Source organism: Thamnophis sirtalis, unplaced genomic scaffold (genome assembly GCF_051295495.1).
Source record: "Thamnophis sirtalis isolate CommonGarterSnake01/CBP01778 unplaced genomic scaffold, rThaSir2_p1.2 scaffold_5, whole genome shotgun sequence".
In the NCBI taxonomy this organism is placed as follows: domain Eukaryota; kingdom Metazoa; phylum Chordata; class Lepidosauria; order Squamata; family Natricidae; genus Thamnophis; species Thamnophis sirtalis.
In genome coordinates this window covers 97398916-97415771 of record NW_028261385.1, presented here as the reverse complement: position 1 = coordinate 97415771, position 16856 = coordinate 97398916, and the positions used below count along the sequence as shown (strand labels likewise).

General features: G+C 36.5%; 1 protein-coding gene across 1 annotated transcript; it reads right to left on the bottom strand.

Annotated features, from left to right (window-relative positions):
- Window positions 1–305: 305 nt before the first annotated feature.
- FNTA (farnesyltransferase, CAAX box, subunit alpha) lies at window positions 306–14972 on the bottom strand. Its single transcript, XM_014076004.2, has 9 exons — window positions 14806–14972; window positions 13080–13165; window positions 10996–11110; window positions 9901–10005; window positions 7553–7679; window positions 6848–6996; window positions 5050–5112; window positions 3482–3653; window positions 306–1646 (listed from the first exon to the last, which is right to left on the bottom strand). Exons 1-9 carry the CDS (start codon window positions 14940–14942, stop codon window positions 1515–1517), a joined length of 1086 nt encoding a protein of 361 aa, XP_013931479.2. The 5' UTR covers window positions 14943–14972; the 3' UTR covers window positions 306–1514.
- Window positions 14973–16856: the final 1884 nt, after the last annotated feature.

Below are 16856 nucleotides of genomic sequence, written 5' to 3'. Positions count from 1 at the left end.
AGAAGCCAGTTCACTTAACCATATTAGTAACTTAACAACTACAATGATTCACTTAACAACTATGGTAAGAAGGGTCGTAAAATGGGGCAAAATTAAGTTACTAAACGTTACACTTAGCAACAGAAATTTTGGGCTCAATTATGGCCATACGTCGAGGACTACCTACTGTATGTTTACCGCATCACAATTAAAGCTTACGAGGCTTCCCAAGTAAAGTAGTCAATTTCTCCAGCTGAAATTGATCCAAGTAACATTCTCATTTATTTTTATTAAATTATCTATTTACGGATAGCTATAAATTGAAGAAAGGTATATTTGTTCAGTTTATTTCACAAAAAAAGTTTGTACAATTCTTCATAAACAGGAAGAAAAATGCTCAAGGTTAAGAACATGAATGAAAAAAAGCAAAACTGACAAGTTCAGTGACAAAAATAACTTTGGTTACTTAGCTTGTAAAAGATCATGTTGAAGCCCTGTTGAATTCATGTGGTAAAAATAGATGGAGTTTTATTTGTTTTTAATTGGTTTCAGTCTTAACCTAATTTTGCAGAGTTTTTAGAAAGAATTAAACCATTTTTAAAAATAAATCTGAATGCAGGATCATCCTAATCTGCCATCCTAGTTTCAGAGACAACTGAGAAAAACTTGAAACAATTACTATGGTATTGATGAATTGGTTTTAAATATTAAAATAATGTAACCTATGTGTGTATGCGTAGATATAGATATCTGTCTCTTAAATACATTCCAAGGTACAAATATTCTCCACTTGCAAGAAATCAGCCAGGAAAACTTATAAAGACTTAACTAGGTCAACTATTGTCAAAAACTATTTCCACTGTAGGTATACAGGTGATTTAAAAATCTATATAGAACCATGGCCACACTGAAAATCCTCACTAACTATGGCCCCATTCTGACATCCTTGCTCTAGAAAATAGAACAAAGCCATTACATTCTTGTACAAGTACAGCATTTATATCTTTATGACAAATTATTGATGGCACTAGTTGGATACAATGAAAACATAGTGTTGCATAGCTGCTCCAATGTACAACTGCATGTTCTTCATACTGTAACTTAAATTAGCCTGTACGTCCGCAGTAGATCTCTGTAGTCCAAATACATTCAGAGTCTCACTGGACTTACTTTATGAGAAGAAGGGTCGCTTTAAAATTTAGGATAGCAGAATTGCTTGTACAGTGTTATTCATGTATCAAATAGGGCAAAATATTTCTGATACAAATAAGGTAATTACAAAGTGTTTTTTAAATGCACAGTGCTTTATAATTACCCCATAGCTAATGTGTGTAGCAGCAATTACCATGGGTCAGTTTGTTATGCAGAACACTTTGCAGTCTTCAATGTGGTTAAGAAGCAATACCTCTGCAATTAATGTATAGTTAAAACATATTTGGAAAGAAGGGGAACACTCTATTAATTGCCAGCCTAGTTTAAAGATTTTGTAAAATGCACAGAAGCTGAATGCTGTATCATTTCTCCTTCACATGAAATTAATGCTGATCGTTTTCTGTTGGCACAGTCTGTTCCTCATTTGGGCTGTATTTACTTTTAAGGGATCTTCCAATATATCCCCAGTATTCTTTCCGTATAATGTCTTTTTCCTTAGAGAGGATTTCACACAACTATAAAAAGGAAAATTACAGTTTTACTTATATTTAGTTCCCTTCAGTATGCACAGTATTTTACAGAATAATTTATTGAGATCTTATAGTAAAGCAGGAGACATTACTGTAAATTATACAGTAATTAAAATTTATATGCTGTATATTATACAATAAATTAAATTAGCAGGAATAAAGGGCAAAGCCAGTGAACTGGGTAACAGTATTCACTCTGAATTCTTCATTATTAAATACTTAACAGTCTTATTCCAGGCTCCTTTCAGTTCAGTCCCTGAAACTTCTTATAATGCTTATAATAATAAATTAAACCAATTTCACTGATTTGGGTTAGGGTGATAAAATATCTACACCGAAAAGGATGACGTAATGTTTGAAATATAATTGGATCACTTAGGTACCAATATTACGCTAGAAGATGCCAATTTTTAACTACCTAGCTAAAGGAAGAAGAGTTATCATAAATACTCATCATCTTATTTAGCACTGCCATCTGCATACAATTTTATAAGCATAACCAAATCAGCTACAGTTGCAATTAAAGTGCAATAATATATGGGAAAGAAGAGGTTATACCATAAGACCCTTAAGGTCAAATGATTAATGTATTTTATTATACTTGGCCTAAAACACCATGGTAACTGGCATGTTTGAAACCAACAACAATAAGAGTATGACACATTACATGAATGAGCATGTCATTTTCTTCATCCTTTTGGAGATTTACTATAACTTCTCATTGTATGATTCAGTGGGCAAGGAACTTAGGATATAACATAATGCTTGAACAATGGGAGAATATGTAGATGAAAGGTGTAAAATGTACATTAAATTACAATGTACAAGAACATTTTTATAAGAGGATTATTTTTAATATTTAACATTGGACAAGTTGTCAAGAATGTATAAAGATATGTCAAATGAATGTTGGAAATGCAAATGTAGAAAAGGTGACTTTTATCATTTATGATGGACATGTGATAAGGCAAAGAAATATTGTAGTAGGATTCATATTCTAATACAGAAGATTCTTAAAGTGAATATAAAGATAAAACCAGAGACTTTCCTTTTGGGTTTAATGGAAAAAGGCTGGGGGAGAAATTGACTTTGATGATATATATATATATATAATATTATATATATATATATATATATATATATATATATATATATATATATATATATATATATATATATATATATATATATATATATATATATATATATATAATCAATAATATTATAATTTATATTTATATATTTATATTTATATTTATATTATTATTTATATTTATATTGATGGCAGCAAGATAACTTTATGCACAAAAATGGAAGGACACTTTGATTCCCACAATGAATGAAAGGCTGCAAAAATTGATGGAGTTAGCAGAGATGTTCAAATTGATTGCTCTGATTAAAGAAAAGAACACAATTAACTTTGTTTCTATTTGGAAATCACTTTTAGACTTTATGCTTGGTGGAAAAAAACAAAACTTTGATTTTGAGTTTTGCAAATTATATAGGTTTGTTGTTATAGAAAGGTTTGTTGTTTATGTTATTATATAAAAGTAAAAAGTTGAGGTTTGATGCTGTTATCTTATTCTACTGCACCAAAAGGAGTTGGAAGTCAATGCCTATTTTTTCTTTTTTCCGTTTGCCCTACACTTTCCCCCTTTTCCTCCTTTATTTTCCCATTATTGTCTTTTGTATTTTATATTCAGATAAACTAATACAATTTTGAATTGTCAAGAAAAAAAAATAGATTTACTATAACTTCTGTTAAGGACTGCAGGTTGGGGGTGGCTACTGTAAAGAACTTTAAGCTTTAAAGAACTAACCTCTAATGCTTTGCTGAGAGTTTCTTCCTTGTTTTCATTCTGGTTTTCTAACATGTCCTCATATATGTCCACCAAGAAGGCAATTAGATAAGGGGAATTATGACTTGGCTGCAATTCCAGTAGCTGTTCTAACAGGTCTGGATATTTTGAAAGGCCACGATCTTGCAAAATCCTGAAATGAAAAAGTTTGATGAACATCATATTAAATTTCAATCAACTTGCCATTTTTAAAAAAAATGTAAACATTCTAGAAACATGGGTATTCTAGCTCCAGTCTCATGTTCTGCTTGCTCATCTTAATAGCAGCAGAAGGAAAAACACAAGGATGTAATCAAGCAGGGAGTTATTTGGTGTTTTAATTAAAATTAAAGCACCTGTGCTTTTCCCTCATCCTTCATTTAACTCTCAAAACAAACCTTATCTTTCCTCCTGGACAGAACTTCTTCTGCCCACTTGCTACAATCTCTGAGGGATGCATTAGGTGATGAAATGTGATCTTTTAATGGAAGGACCATTAAACCCAGGGCCTAAAATTAGCCAGCTATCTTACTGCAGTATTTTAAGCATTAAAAGAACTTATACTACTCTACTTTGGCTATGGAAAGGATACCACCTATCCAATATAAAAAAAGCAAAGCATTTTTTACTGTGAAAAAGTTGTGGTTTGATGTTAATGCTTTATTTTACTATAACAGAGGGAATTGGAAGTCAACACTTTTTTTTTCTTTTCCCTAGCCCTTCCTCACTTCTCCCTTTTTCTCCCCACTGTTTTCCTATTTACTTTTGTATTTTGTATCTTATTTTATAACCTAATAAAATATTATTTAAAAAAGCAAAGCATCTTTTAAAATCATGTTCTGTGCTGTTAGCTAGTTGAATGTTTATTTTTATTTATCGTGTAATTTACATCCCACCTTTGTTTTGTATTCAAGGTCTCTTGCCTATTTTTTCCCATAACAACTTCCCTATGAGTTGGGTTAAGCTCAGAGAGAATGACTGGCCGAATGTCACTTAGCTGACTTCCCTGCCTAAAGGAGGACTAGAACTCATGGTCTTCCACTTTCTAGATCAGCACCTTAACCAGTACACTACTTGCTTTGTCAGTTCCTTTTATTGGAACTGTTAGCAGGACATTCTCTGAATAAGTGTATTCATAATTTCTCCTATGGAAACCCTTTTCATGCAGAATAAATAGAGTCCCATATATGGTTCCAGAAAATCCCAGGGAAGGAAACTCTCTTCATTATAAAAAATCAATAGTAAAATGACATTTTTGAAGAGTTTCTGGATTTGCTAGTCTTAAGAGAGGGCAAGTAATTTGCATCTCCTCTTACCATCAAAATACATTTTGTTTAGTGAAACAAAAATAGTGGTTCTGTGGCTTCTGCTTAGCCACATACGTCAAAGCACTTTTTATAATCAAAAAGGTAAAAAAAACCTTTAACAATAATAATAAAGCAATAATATTTTTATCTGAATCCTGGGCTGGTACCAAATTCTACCCTTCTTTATGTGCATTAAATTTGTAACACATAGCAACATTAAACATGTAGGTAAAACAATCTCACCCTCTCAGGTAGTTCCAGGCACTTTCATTATGAGGTACCAGCTTGATCATTCCTAGGGTGTACCTGAAAAGGAAAAACAAACTGGATAAGGAAACTATGGAATAACCATATATGTGTCAAGGTAGCATAAATCCTGAATGGCACACACAGACGCATCAATTTATTGAGTGATTTTGTTTATGGATACTAGACATAAAATATTCTAATTTTACGACAGAAATCCAGAGGATTTTGCACATGCGTCAGGGACTCTGTCATCTTGTAATTACCTTAAAAACATTCTCCAATTTATAGAGATTTGAAGGATGCTTTAGCCAATAGTAGGGACAATTCCATCCCTACTGTCTTTGGGTGCACATAGTTTAATATTTTTGAAACAATATCTGGGTAATTTTAACCCAGATAGTATTCAGCATGCTTTACTGTATTATTAAAACAAAAAGAAAAAAAAGGGCTTATTTTAAATTCACCTAGTTCCTTATCATGGAAATGTTTTAAGGGTTTATTCCAGTAATGCAATAATCCATAGAACTGTTCCATTCCATACTTTGGACAGTTTTTGTTTTAGAGTTACTCCTAATGATACTTTTACAAATCAAAACATTTTCTATATAGATAAAGGAGAGAGAAACCATACATCGAGTAGATTTATATCACAAGATACATAATGCCCAAAGTATTTCCAATTTTTTAAACAAAAAAAAGTTACCGTATATACTCGAGTATAGGCCGACCCGAATATAAGCCGAGGCACCTAATTTTACCACAAAAAACTGGAAAAGTTATTGACTCGAGTATAAGCCTAGGGTGGGAAATGCAGCAGCTACCGGTAAATTTCAAAAATAAAAATAGATACCAATAATGTTTTTGAATATTTATTTCAAAGAAAAACAGTAAACTAGCGGTGTATTCAATGAAATACTTCACTCACCTCATGATGCTGATGTCCCGCTGTGATGCTGATGTCCCGTGCAGCCGCGGGAGCGATGTCCCGCCTCCTATGACACACGGCACAGTGATTCCTATCATTGGATCACTGTACCAGAGGAGGTGGGACATCGCTATGTGGCTGCTTGCCATAACAAGGAGGAGGTGGGACATCGTTGCAGAGCGGCAGGAGGGGGAGGAAGGGGAATCGTAAGACAGCCCTGCATTACATTAGACCGTGAGGAGGGGGGATGGTGCAGTGCGCGCTGCGCGGCAAACTGACACAGAGGGAGGGGAAACTCACAGGGGCACTGGGCCATTCACGAGTGTCACCCAGCGGCATGGCCCCGCCCCTTTTTCTCCTCCATTTCGGGCAAATTTTTCACTGACTCGAGTATAAGCCGAGGCGGCTTTTTTCAGCCCAAAAAGTGGGCTGAAAAACTAGGCTTATACTCGAGTATATACAGTAAGTCATTTTTACCATATGAATTATATGTTGCAAATTCCAGGTTCTCCATCATACCACACCCTCTTCCCAGGTTTTTTCCCCATTTATTTCCAAGTCTATGAGTTAACTGGCCTCTTTTAGGAGTACTTTCCAGAACGATAGGGATTTTCTTACAATATATTTTGTAGTTCTATAATTTTGGATTACCTCTCTTTTTTGATGTGGCTATATCAAGTTGTAATTGGAAAACTGAAGTGGCCATAACCCCAAGCTACAGTGCAAAATGCTTAAGTTAGCAAAAGGATTCTAAAAGTCCACTGGGGATATGTGTACAAAATTATCCATAAAATACACTACATGTATACTTGTACACCCTTGTATTCATTCATGGAACAAGATAAAACCAAATAAAACATTACATACTGAATTTCTCTCTCTAGAACAGCAGGATCATTGTAACCAGATGTGTTTGAAATCACAAAGTATCTTTGGTTCCAGGCGGAATTATTTCTGACATCTTCTTTCAAAAGTTGCTCAACATATTCCAATTCATCATCCCACAGCTTAAATTCCTAAATATATAAAATTGAAGGAAACATAAAGACACTGCATCAGGAAAATTATCTCATTTCCATTAGTTCTAACCTTAACTGAGACAATTATAGATTTAAGAGTTAGTGAACATGCATTCTCACATAATTATAGCAATTACAGAAGCAACAACATGACTATCTTGCTACCATATCTGAGATGTCAAAACCAAATTAACCACATGCTAAACGTCAGATATTTATTATATACCTTGTATACTATTTGTAGGGAAAAGTATTACAGATATGATGAACTAACAACCTGATCTGTCTGAAGCGTATTAATGCAATTATCAAAACACACAAAACCACTTCCCCAACTTCTGTTATAAATGACATCATGGAATTCAAACAGCATCCATAGACATCATTTCACTTTCTCAGCAGATAAATGAACAACTGCCGTTTGTTCCTTTTGGGTGGGGTGGGAGTGGGGGAGGGGAAATAAAGCAAAACAAAAACTTCCAACTTTTCCTTTCATACATTTCCTGCTCAGATTAACAATGAGCAATTGTTAATAACAGCCACAGGAAAATACCTGAATGACCCATTGTCTATGTTGCCAAGCATGGTAATTCTTGGCATCCTGGTTAAGAATGTTTGCAATAAATTCGAGTTCTTGTGATGGGTCTTTCAACCACTCTACCAAAACTCGCCGGTGGTGCCTAAAAAAAATCAAGGATGTTAAAAAACAGTAGTTAGCACGTGTTTTGTAATTGCAATCTGGTTGCTTGGCATACTTAACTGTTCATACTTACAGCCATTTGCCAAGCACGTCAACCATGTGATCACCATTTGCAGTCTTCTCTGCTAGCTTCCCCAGAAAGTCAATGGCAAAGCCAGAAGAAAAGGTTGCAAGTTGCTACCATCTGCCAAGAAGACACCCTCTCTTCTCTAGGAGCTGGCTGAAAGAACTCTCTGCCAAGCTCCATGCAAGAAGGCATGAAGGATTTCAGTTCCATGCAAGTAGGCACAGAGCTGAAATCCTTTGGCAAGGAGCTCTTTCAGCCAGTCCCTAGAGATGAGAAGAAGCCAAAATTCAAGCAGGATGTTCAGCGCTGAATGGAGGTAGCATGGTAACATAAGGAGAGCCTGGGGCCTCAGGGATGGGGGATCCTGGGAGGCCTGCACAGACTGCACATGAGTGTCTTCTTGCTAGGATTTCGACAGGGAAGACTTTCAACTCCTGAACCGAAAGGCACTTGTGCTGTCTGTGTCAGCCCTCTCAGGGTCCTCCCCATACTCCTTACTCAGGACTATATCCCTTTAACAACCCTCAAATCCCTTAACAACTGGGAGTGGTGATATTGTTGTCATTGAAAAAAGCAATCACGTAACATCTTGCTTGACCAACCACTTTGTTCAATAACTGAGTTTCCAGTCCCAAATAAGATAATAAGTTGAGGACTATCTGCAATCTCTTCATTATGGGAATGCTCCTGCCAGAAAAACAGCCATGAACGAGATTTGCATGAGATGCTGAGTCTGGTTATGTTAAAACTTAAATAGGATTTGTACATTAGTATAGAGTTTTTTTAAAAAAAAATTCTCTCAGATTTTCTTCCCACTTTTAAAAGTTTTTGTTTGTATGAATTATATTTTATATTGTTTCTCATAGTTGACTGATGGGGTTTTAATATTGTCTTATTTTTCAACATAGGCTGAAAAACTAATTTGATTTTGCATTCCCCTAGGAGGATCCTGGGAGTCTAGGACCACTATGAGAAATGTTTTATTTGTGGGTTAGACAAACTCAGTTTATAGCAATAGCAATAGCAGTTAGACTTATATACAGCTTCATAGGGCTTTCAGCCCTCTCTAAGCGGTTTACAGAGTCAGCATATTGCCCCCAACAACAATCCGGGTCCTCATTTTACCCACCTCAGAAAGATGGAAGGCTGAGTCAACCCTGAGCTGGTGAGATCTGAACAGCCGAACTGCAGTCAGCTGAAGTAGCCTGCAGTGCTGCATTTAACCACTGCGCCACCTCGGCTCCATTATTTCAATGGCTTATGACCAAGTGTTCTGTGCCAACCCTGAAAATGATTTTATTCACTAATCAGGTTAACTGAATTGTGTGAATAAAGGGATTGTTAGCTCAGCAGAGGTTGAGATCTTATAACATTTGGAAATGTGACCTGCATACATCCACTAAAAATATATTTTAATTGACATGGATGTAAGAAACTTTCCCTTGTAATGATAGCTTTACAACAGCTCCTTCACTTGCCCAAACTATCATTTGATGCTTCAGAGATGCCTACAAACATATGCCATACCTACTAAAATTGCCTCTTCAGTTTGTAATCACATGGCTAATAAAACCTGTTGCACAAGAAGTGTGGCAATGGTGCATAAGAGAGAACACCCAAGCATATAAAAACCACAAAGACAAATTATCCAACAAAGCACAGCATAGAATCACTGAACCGTTGTTGTTGTGGATTCCCTGTTGTATTTTTCTCCTTGACAGATGCAGCCCCTGCATCTTAGATGAGTCTGTGCTTTGTTTAAACACCCTTGTTTTGCTCCCGCAGTAACTGAGATATATTATTTCCATCACATTGTTCCAGCACAATATACAAAGCATAGCCAATATAATAATATCTTGTCATTTTAAAAAAAACAACCAAGACCACCACAACAGGAGCATTTTCTCAGATTATCTCCGTCATTATCCTCGTACCAACAAAATCTGCATCTTAAAGAACTCTCACTATAACTTTCTGTTTAACTTCCGCTTAACAGTCTGTGTGTAACAATTCTGCACTACGTATTACAACGAATCAAATATTTACATATATAGGAAATAACTTTTTTATTTATTTCATTTATTTATTCTTTAAATCAAATATTTATTCTTTAAATCAAAGAATCTATGCTTACCAGACTTGGTAATTCTTTGGCTGATCTTCAATGATAGCAGTAATGTAATTGAGTTCCTCATTTAAGTCTTTCTTCAAAGACTGCAGAAGTACCCTACGGAAATGCCTACAGGGGAAAGGAAGGGGCAGGAATTCTTGTCAATGAGTTCAGCTGCTTCCCCATATTACTCCCTACTACTGTCAGTATTTCAAAATAAATCATTTCCAAATAAATAATAGTTCAGGATGGGCAATTTTTTTGAGAATCAGACTCCCAAACCTGTAAGATGGAAGATGGCTACATTTGCTACATTTCAGAGACGGCTCATAAGTTCTTGCTGAACTCCCCAAATTATCAACTCGAGCCCATAATGGTTAGGAATGACAGATGTTGCAGTCTGACAGCATTGAGGACTGTCTCACATTGATGAATATCTGCTGCTGTTAATAGTAATACATTTCCTAGATAAGCTCGACTTAAAAAATGAACTGTGTCCAATCAGTAAGAACGGAAGCCACAAATAAATACAACCCATTCAATGAAAGAAAATAACTATGGGCTAAACAGTCTGTTCCATTTAATGTTTTCATTAACTTTGCTATTGTGAGGATCATTAAGCTTTTTGTGTGTTATGACTTGGCTTTATGAACTAAGTTGTAGGTTGTAACTTTGTAATGTCTATAGCATTTTGTTCATTTGGTAAACTTATTATAAAGCTAATCACCTACAAACCACTGAGTGTACTCATTTAATATAGCTGTATTATTATTATTATCATCATCATCCTTATTGTTTTCTTTACTCCCTCCTTAATGGTGTTATAATGATAATAATGATTATTCTTTGCATCTTCTGAGATCTTCTGCACCGAGAAACAAATTCCTTATGTGTCTAATCACACTTGGCCAAATAGAGAGAGAATGTGTGTGTATTCATGCATTCATTCATTCCTAGAGTCACTTGGATAGGTGACACAAACAAATAAATAAAAAGTTTACAAATATCACATCAAAAGGCAACTTGTAAATAATCTGAATCGTCTCAGTATTTTAAAATTGTCTTCTTTTAGAATTTCGGAAGAGAAGAACAACAACAAATCCCAAGATGGCTACATACCATACTGTGTAATTTGCAGCATTAAGTCCAATGGCATCCCCTGTTAACTTGAAAGCTCTTTCACTCCTTTCATCATGTTGCAGAACGGCCCGGAAGTAATCATACACATCTTTAACTAGGCAGAAAAATTTAGTTTGTCAAATCTGTCTTTGGCTTTCCTTTGCCACATTTACTCTTACTTTTTCAGATACAAAACTGTTTTTTCTTCATGCCCCATATTTAGCACAAATTACTGGTGTCCTTAATTTTACAGCTCTTTGTATCTTTTCCTACATTCTCTCTTTTAATATTTCCCACTAGGATCCTGGCTCTCACCTTCATGTTCTTGTACCTTCAAAATCCACCATCTCAAAATCATCTGCACTGATCCTCTTATTGCCTACTCCCGTGATGGTGAACCTATGGCACACAATGCCAAAGATGGCATGCAGACCCCTCTCTGTGGGCACGTGCGCCATCACTAGCTACTCTTATGGATTCCGTTGCGTGCATGCACATAAGCCAGCTGGTCTCTTGTGTTCCAGCGTGCGCACGCATGCTCCAGTTTCGGCACTCGGTGCCGAAAATGTTAGCTGTCACTGGTCACTTGTATCCCAGAAAACTGAAAAAAATCTTCTGATACTCTTCTTCAAAATTGCTTCTTTTAATTTTTAACTTTAACTGAATACAGGCAACTGGATTTGCTGACATCTATCACATACTATTTTATTTTTATCTTATCTTCCATTCCATTGTTCCAAGGACAAGAAACAGCTCCTTGCCCCACATCTTTATTTCAAATCACCATGAGTCCACTCAGAGCAAGGTAGGTAATAATATTCTAAAATGCATAGAATTGCAAACAGAAGACTGATATGTTAGGATTCTGTTCTGTTCTATTCTCCGAAAACCTCATATAAAGCAAAGTTGTACAAACTGAGACACTGGAAAAAAAAGAGATTATGAGGTAAGGTGTCAAATTTTGTACCCCGAATATATTGACAAAAGTATTCATAATTTTTAAGAGTTCTATTCTTATGCATTGTGTTATTCAAACATATTTTTATCCTTGTTCCCTAGTCTTATGTAAAATAAAAACATTTCATCCACCTTTTCTACAATCAGAATTCTAATGTGTATCATGGCAGACAAATAGTGGAATGCATTACAGCACCATGAACTTCATTTTCATTCCTTATTATTTTGCACATATCTGTACCCAGATAAAAAATTTTGTCCCAGAGCTAAGGATTCTTTACCAACTTTGGTGCAAGTTACTATGTCCGTCTTTGTTTCCAGTGTTAAAAAGATCCTTTTTCTATTGGGTAAGAAGCTTGGATGAGATTTTGATGGACATTTTGATACCACAGTAATAGCAACTGCAGATTAGAATAACCACAGAACACATTGGTCATTGGTGAGGACATCAGGGTTTTGATGGAAAAATATTCTAGTAGTTTTGGCAGGAAAAAAAATCTTGGTGTTTCCAGACATTTGGCACCAATTGCATAGTAACTTTCTTTTTCCCATTTAAAGTGAATTCTAGATCAAAAATTACTACTCACATTACATTGCATCAATATAATTGTTTCCTGATGCAATAATCTGCTTGTTAATTTCTTTGCACTTAACATTTGACTGATGGAAAAACAACCTACCTTTTAGAACTGAGTTTTAAAGTATGACATTCATACTTCTGGGATTATTTAATAAGTAGATAGAATAACTTTTAATTAACTGCAACCTCGTGTAATAGCTTATAACAAGCAAAGCTCTAATCTTAGTTTCTTTCATGTCTTGATGATCTAATCACCTGTTTCATCTTTGAATCCCAATGAAAAACACACTGCAGAATTCCAGATACTTATGGACCATTATGAAATCCTACAATTTATTCCAAAGTCAACCTCAGAGTGTTCAGCAGCCCGAAAAAAATAATAATTTTAATTTACACTGCTCAGTAATGTATCAGCCAGTACAATTCAATTAGACTACAATAGTGTCTCAGTGAGAGAATCCAAAAACCAGTAGAGAAGATATACTTTAGGTGGTCCATTTATTCCCTACTATTGAGAAGAAGTCTCTCAAGCTTCCTCTAAACTTACATTTTTCACTATATATGATCTGAACAACAGGATGTGGCCCATCATCTTGAGGAACTGGGTCAATATCTGCCCATTCCTTCCTGTTCCTGTAAAAAAACAAATCAGTCAGCAGGTAGCAAATGCAAGAACATTTGAAGGAAATATATAGTTCAAGGGTGTCTCCTAAATATCAAAGACTTGTTCACGTATGTCAGGGTTGTCAAACTCATGTCACAGCAGCATCACATCACTTATTGGCATTTCCCCCCCTTCATTAAACCAGGCATGGCCGTGGCCAGCACATGAGGCATCCACCTGTGGTCCAGGAGTTTGACAGCCCTGGTGTATGTTGTAGAACAGAATAGCTCCTGGCTGAGAATTGTATTTGCAATTGGGAAAGAATAATTTGTATGTAAAACAAATCTTTGATATGTTTTAAGCATTCCTATTACTATGGCTCTCTATAAACCTGTACAAATGCAACATCACAAGGAGCCCTATCTGCAGAAACATAGGAAACATGTCTTTTACCCAACTAGGTACCTTGCTGATATATAGGATTAAACAAAGAAGGCATTCTGGGACTTGTACTCTAATACATTTGGTTGCAGAAGGCTGGATAACAATAAAAAGTCAGCCCTATAAACTTAATGTAGCAATATATCCAAGAAAATTGACAGTGTGTATAGATAGCACTGTGACTTGTTATTATTGTTTATCCAATTTGTCATCTAAGGGTTAGAGTTAGGGACTCACAAGTAAAAACAGTCCAATAACTATAAGTTAAAAACCATTATACAATCTTATAAAAATATCCGGAATGAATTTAAATAATGATTATCAATTAAACTATCTGTTTTATATTTCTACCAATTTATATATGTTGAATGTTTTTTCTGGAAAAAAAAGAGCAAGCAGCACAAAATGAGTTCTCCACTGAGACCCAACATATTTAAGAAGAAGAATTTCCAGACCAGAAAATTTATATTTTTGGGGGGAGGGATTTAAGCATTTAAATTTCATGAAACACTATGCTTCCTCAAAGAGTATTTACTGTGGTTTTTATTTCCAACATTTATTTAAATTCAAAACACTTTTCCTCCATGCTGAACAAGCATCCCTGAATATTCTAGATTTGGAATGGAATGAATGGCTGGAGAGAGAACCTAGCTTTTCCTAGGTGGACTTGACCGTTCCTTCATCTCCCCACATCGACAAATGGGATTTGTCACTTGATTTAGATGCCTATCCAACGTGAAGTTCCTTGCAATGAAATTACATCTCAATTAAGGACATTTAGCAATATAAGGGGTGCCTTAAAACATCGAGGCTTCTCCAAATTACTAGCAAAATTAAATCCTGCATTGATGATGTTACCTGGTCTGGTAATGAACTGAGCTCAGAGAGTACCAAGGACTCCACCAGTTCAAGCGAGCTAGATACTCTCTTCCATTGAAAAGTGTTTTTTTCAAAAGGCAACTGGACTTTTTGGTTTTTCTTTGAAGACGTTTCGCTTTTCATCCAAGAAGCTTCTTCAGAAGCTGAAGAAAACAAAACGTCTTCAAAGAAAACCAAAAGAAAAATCCAGTTGCCTCTTGAAAAAAGCATCCTTGGGACACCCATGACCTGGATGACTGAGAATCCCCACAGACCTCTTCCAATGAAAGTTAAAGCAGCTTAACCGAGTTCAGGGGGAAGCGGCTTCTAATCAGACGGCTCCGCCTAGGTCGAGGAGAGCCCTACCTACCTGTACAGCACGTATCCAGCGGAGTCCAAGGGTTCACCGCACTCCAGCAGCTCTCCGTCTCCCGCGGCATCGGCTTCCGTCCCCAACCGAAGGGTGCAAACCTCCGGGCTCCCTCTCTCTTCCTCGTCCGCCATCATCGCCAACGCCTCCACCCACCCCGGAAGAAACAAAACCTGGAGGAGCCTATGAGAAACAAAACGGCCATCCCTCCCCGCACCATAGAGTCGCAGCCGGCTGTACGGCGGAAGTGGCTCTGATCTCACGCGGACGCGCTTTTTGCTCCCAGCCGGTTCCGATGTTGCAAAGGCTGAGCGGGAGGCTGAGCTTCCGCTCTGCGCTTAGATAGAGAAGGGAAGGCGGCTTCCCAGTGCCTTCTGCTGGCATTTCTCCCTAGTATATTAGCCAATCTAATCTACCAGATGTTAAGACACAGAATAGCAAAAATCGCAGTTATTTGTTTCTGCTAGTCCCTCGGTAAAATCTTGGTGATATCTCGACCCCGTTTGGGAAACGCCATTTGTTCGTAGATGAGTGCAGCGCCCAACTATTTTATTTATTTATTTATTTCGTCAAGCAAGTATTAGACAACATATATATGTATAAACTTGATTTTGGATACATGAAATGGATACGAATAATTAGGGACAGGGACGGTAGGCACATTGGTGCGCTTATGCACGCCCCTACTGACCTTTTAGGAATGGGGTGAGGTCGACAGTAGACAGTCTTAAGGTTAAAGTTTTGGGGGTTTGGGTACTACTGCGGTATCCTGCTTTACAGCGCAATTAACCTTCACAGTAAATCCAGGTTGAATCCCTAAAGAAAAATGGGGGGGGGGAGCTGCTCGCTCATTTATTCATTTTCCTTATTCATTTTCATCCCCGCCCCTGCCAAAAGCCATCTAAATTGTTAATTCCATTGTATTCTCCATGCATGTGTCTGATTGTAACAAGGTGAAGTTATAAAGCTGATATTTGAGAGTAAAAACATTTTCCATTTGAAAGCTGTGACATCATTTGCCCCGTTTGTCCCCAAATTTAATTCTGGGAAAGATAGTTCTGGGCCGCCTTGGACTCTTCAAGATACCTGAGATAAAGTGCTATCCTAACTTAAAGAAAACTGAAGCCACATAAGTGATGCCCTCATTGCTGGTCCCTATTCTGCGAAACAATTAGGCTGGAAAAGTAACAGATGGCCTCTCCTAGGGTTTTCATATAGATTATAAAAAGTAGGGAAAGAGAACAAATCCCAGGACACTCCATAAGCAGACCTGAACACATCTAGGAAATGCAAAAGGACACCATTGTGAAAGGCACAGAAGACCACTGACAGTTCTCCTAAAGCTCAGGAGAGGCACAACCCATTCAGATATCAAGTCACCCCACAACATCCTGTGCCAATTCTATCTCATGCCTACATATGACAGGTGGTTGCAAGGATTACACTTCATTCTTCTAGAAATATAACATGAAGCTTTGCTTTGCCCCCCAAAAAACAAAGCATAAAACTTAGTTTTGCTGCAGAGTAACTTTTAAAAAACATAACCTTTCTCCCTTAACCTTTCTTTTGTTCCTTTATTTCAGTGTATATTTTGGCAGCTGAATTGATACAGGTCACTAAAGTAGATAGCCAGTAACTAAACACTAACAAGTTAATGCAAGATACCAGCACAAATGGAGAAAGTCAGAAAACAGAAGGTCAGGTAATCTGTATAGCAAAATGAGGTAAAGAACGAAGAAAGGAATGGGCTCAGATAAGAAAGATAGTTCTGAGAAAGATAATTTTGGACTCACCCCAAATCCTTCCACTTTCTCCTTTTTACCGTACCCATCCCCCTCTACCTGAATGGGTGTCTTAAGAGACTCTGCCCTCCCCACTTCCCACTTTTCCCTTCCCCTTTTCTCTGCTAGGATTAATTTTGTAATCACTTATCTCTGTAATTACATATCAAACCTTAGATGCCTTTGTATCTAAATTTGTAGCTAATAAAAGAAACAACAGAACAAAACCCAGTTTGTTTCTTAGTCTTTACATACCCTATTTAATCCAAG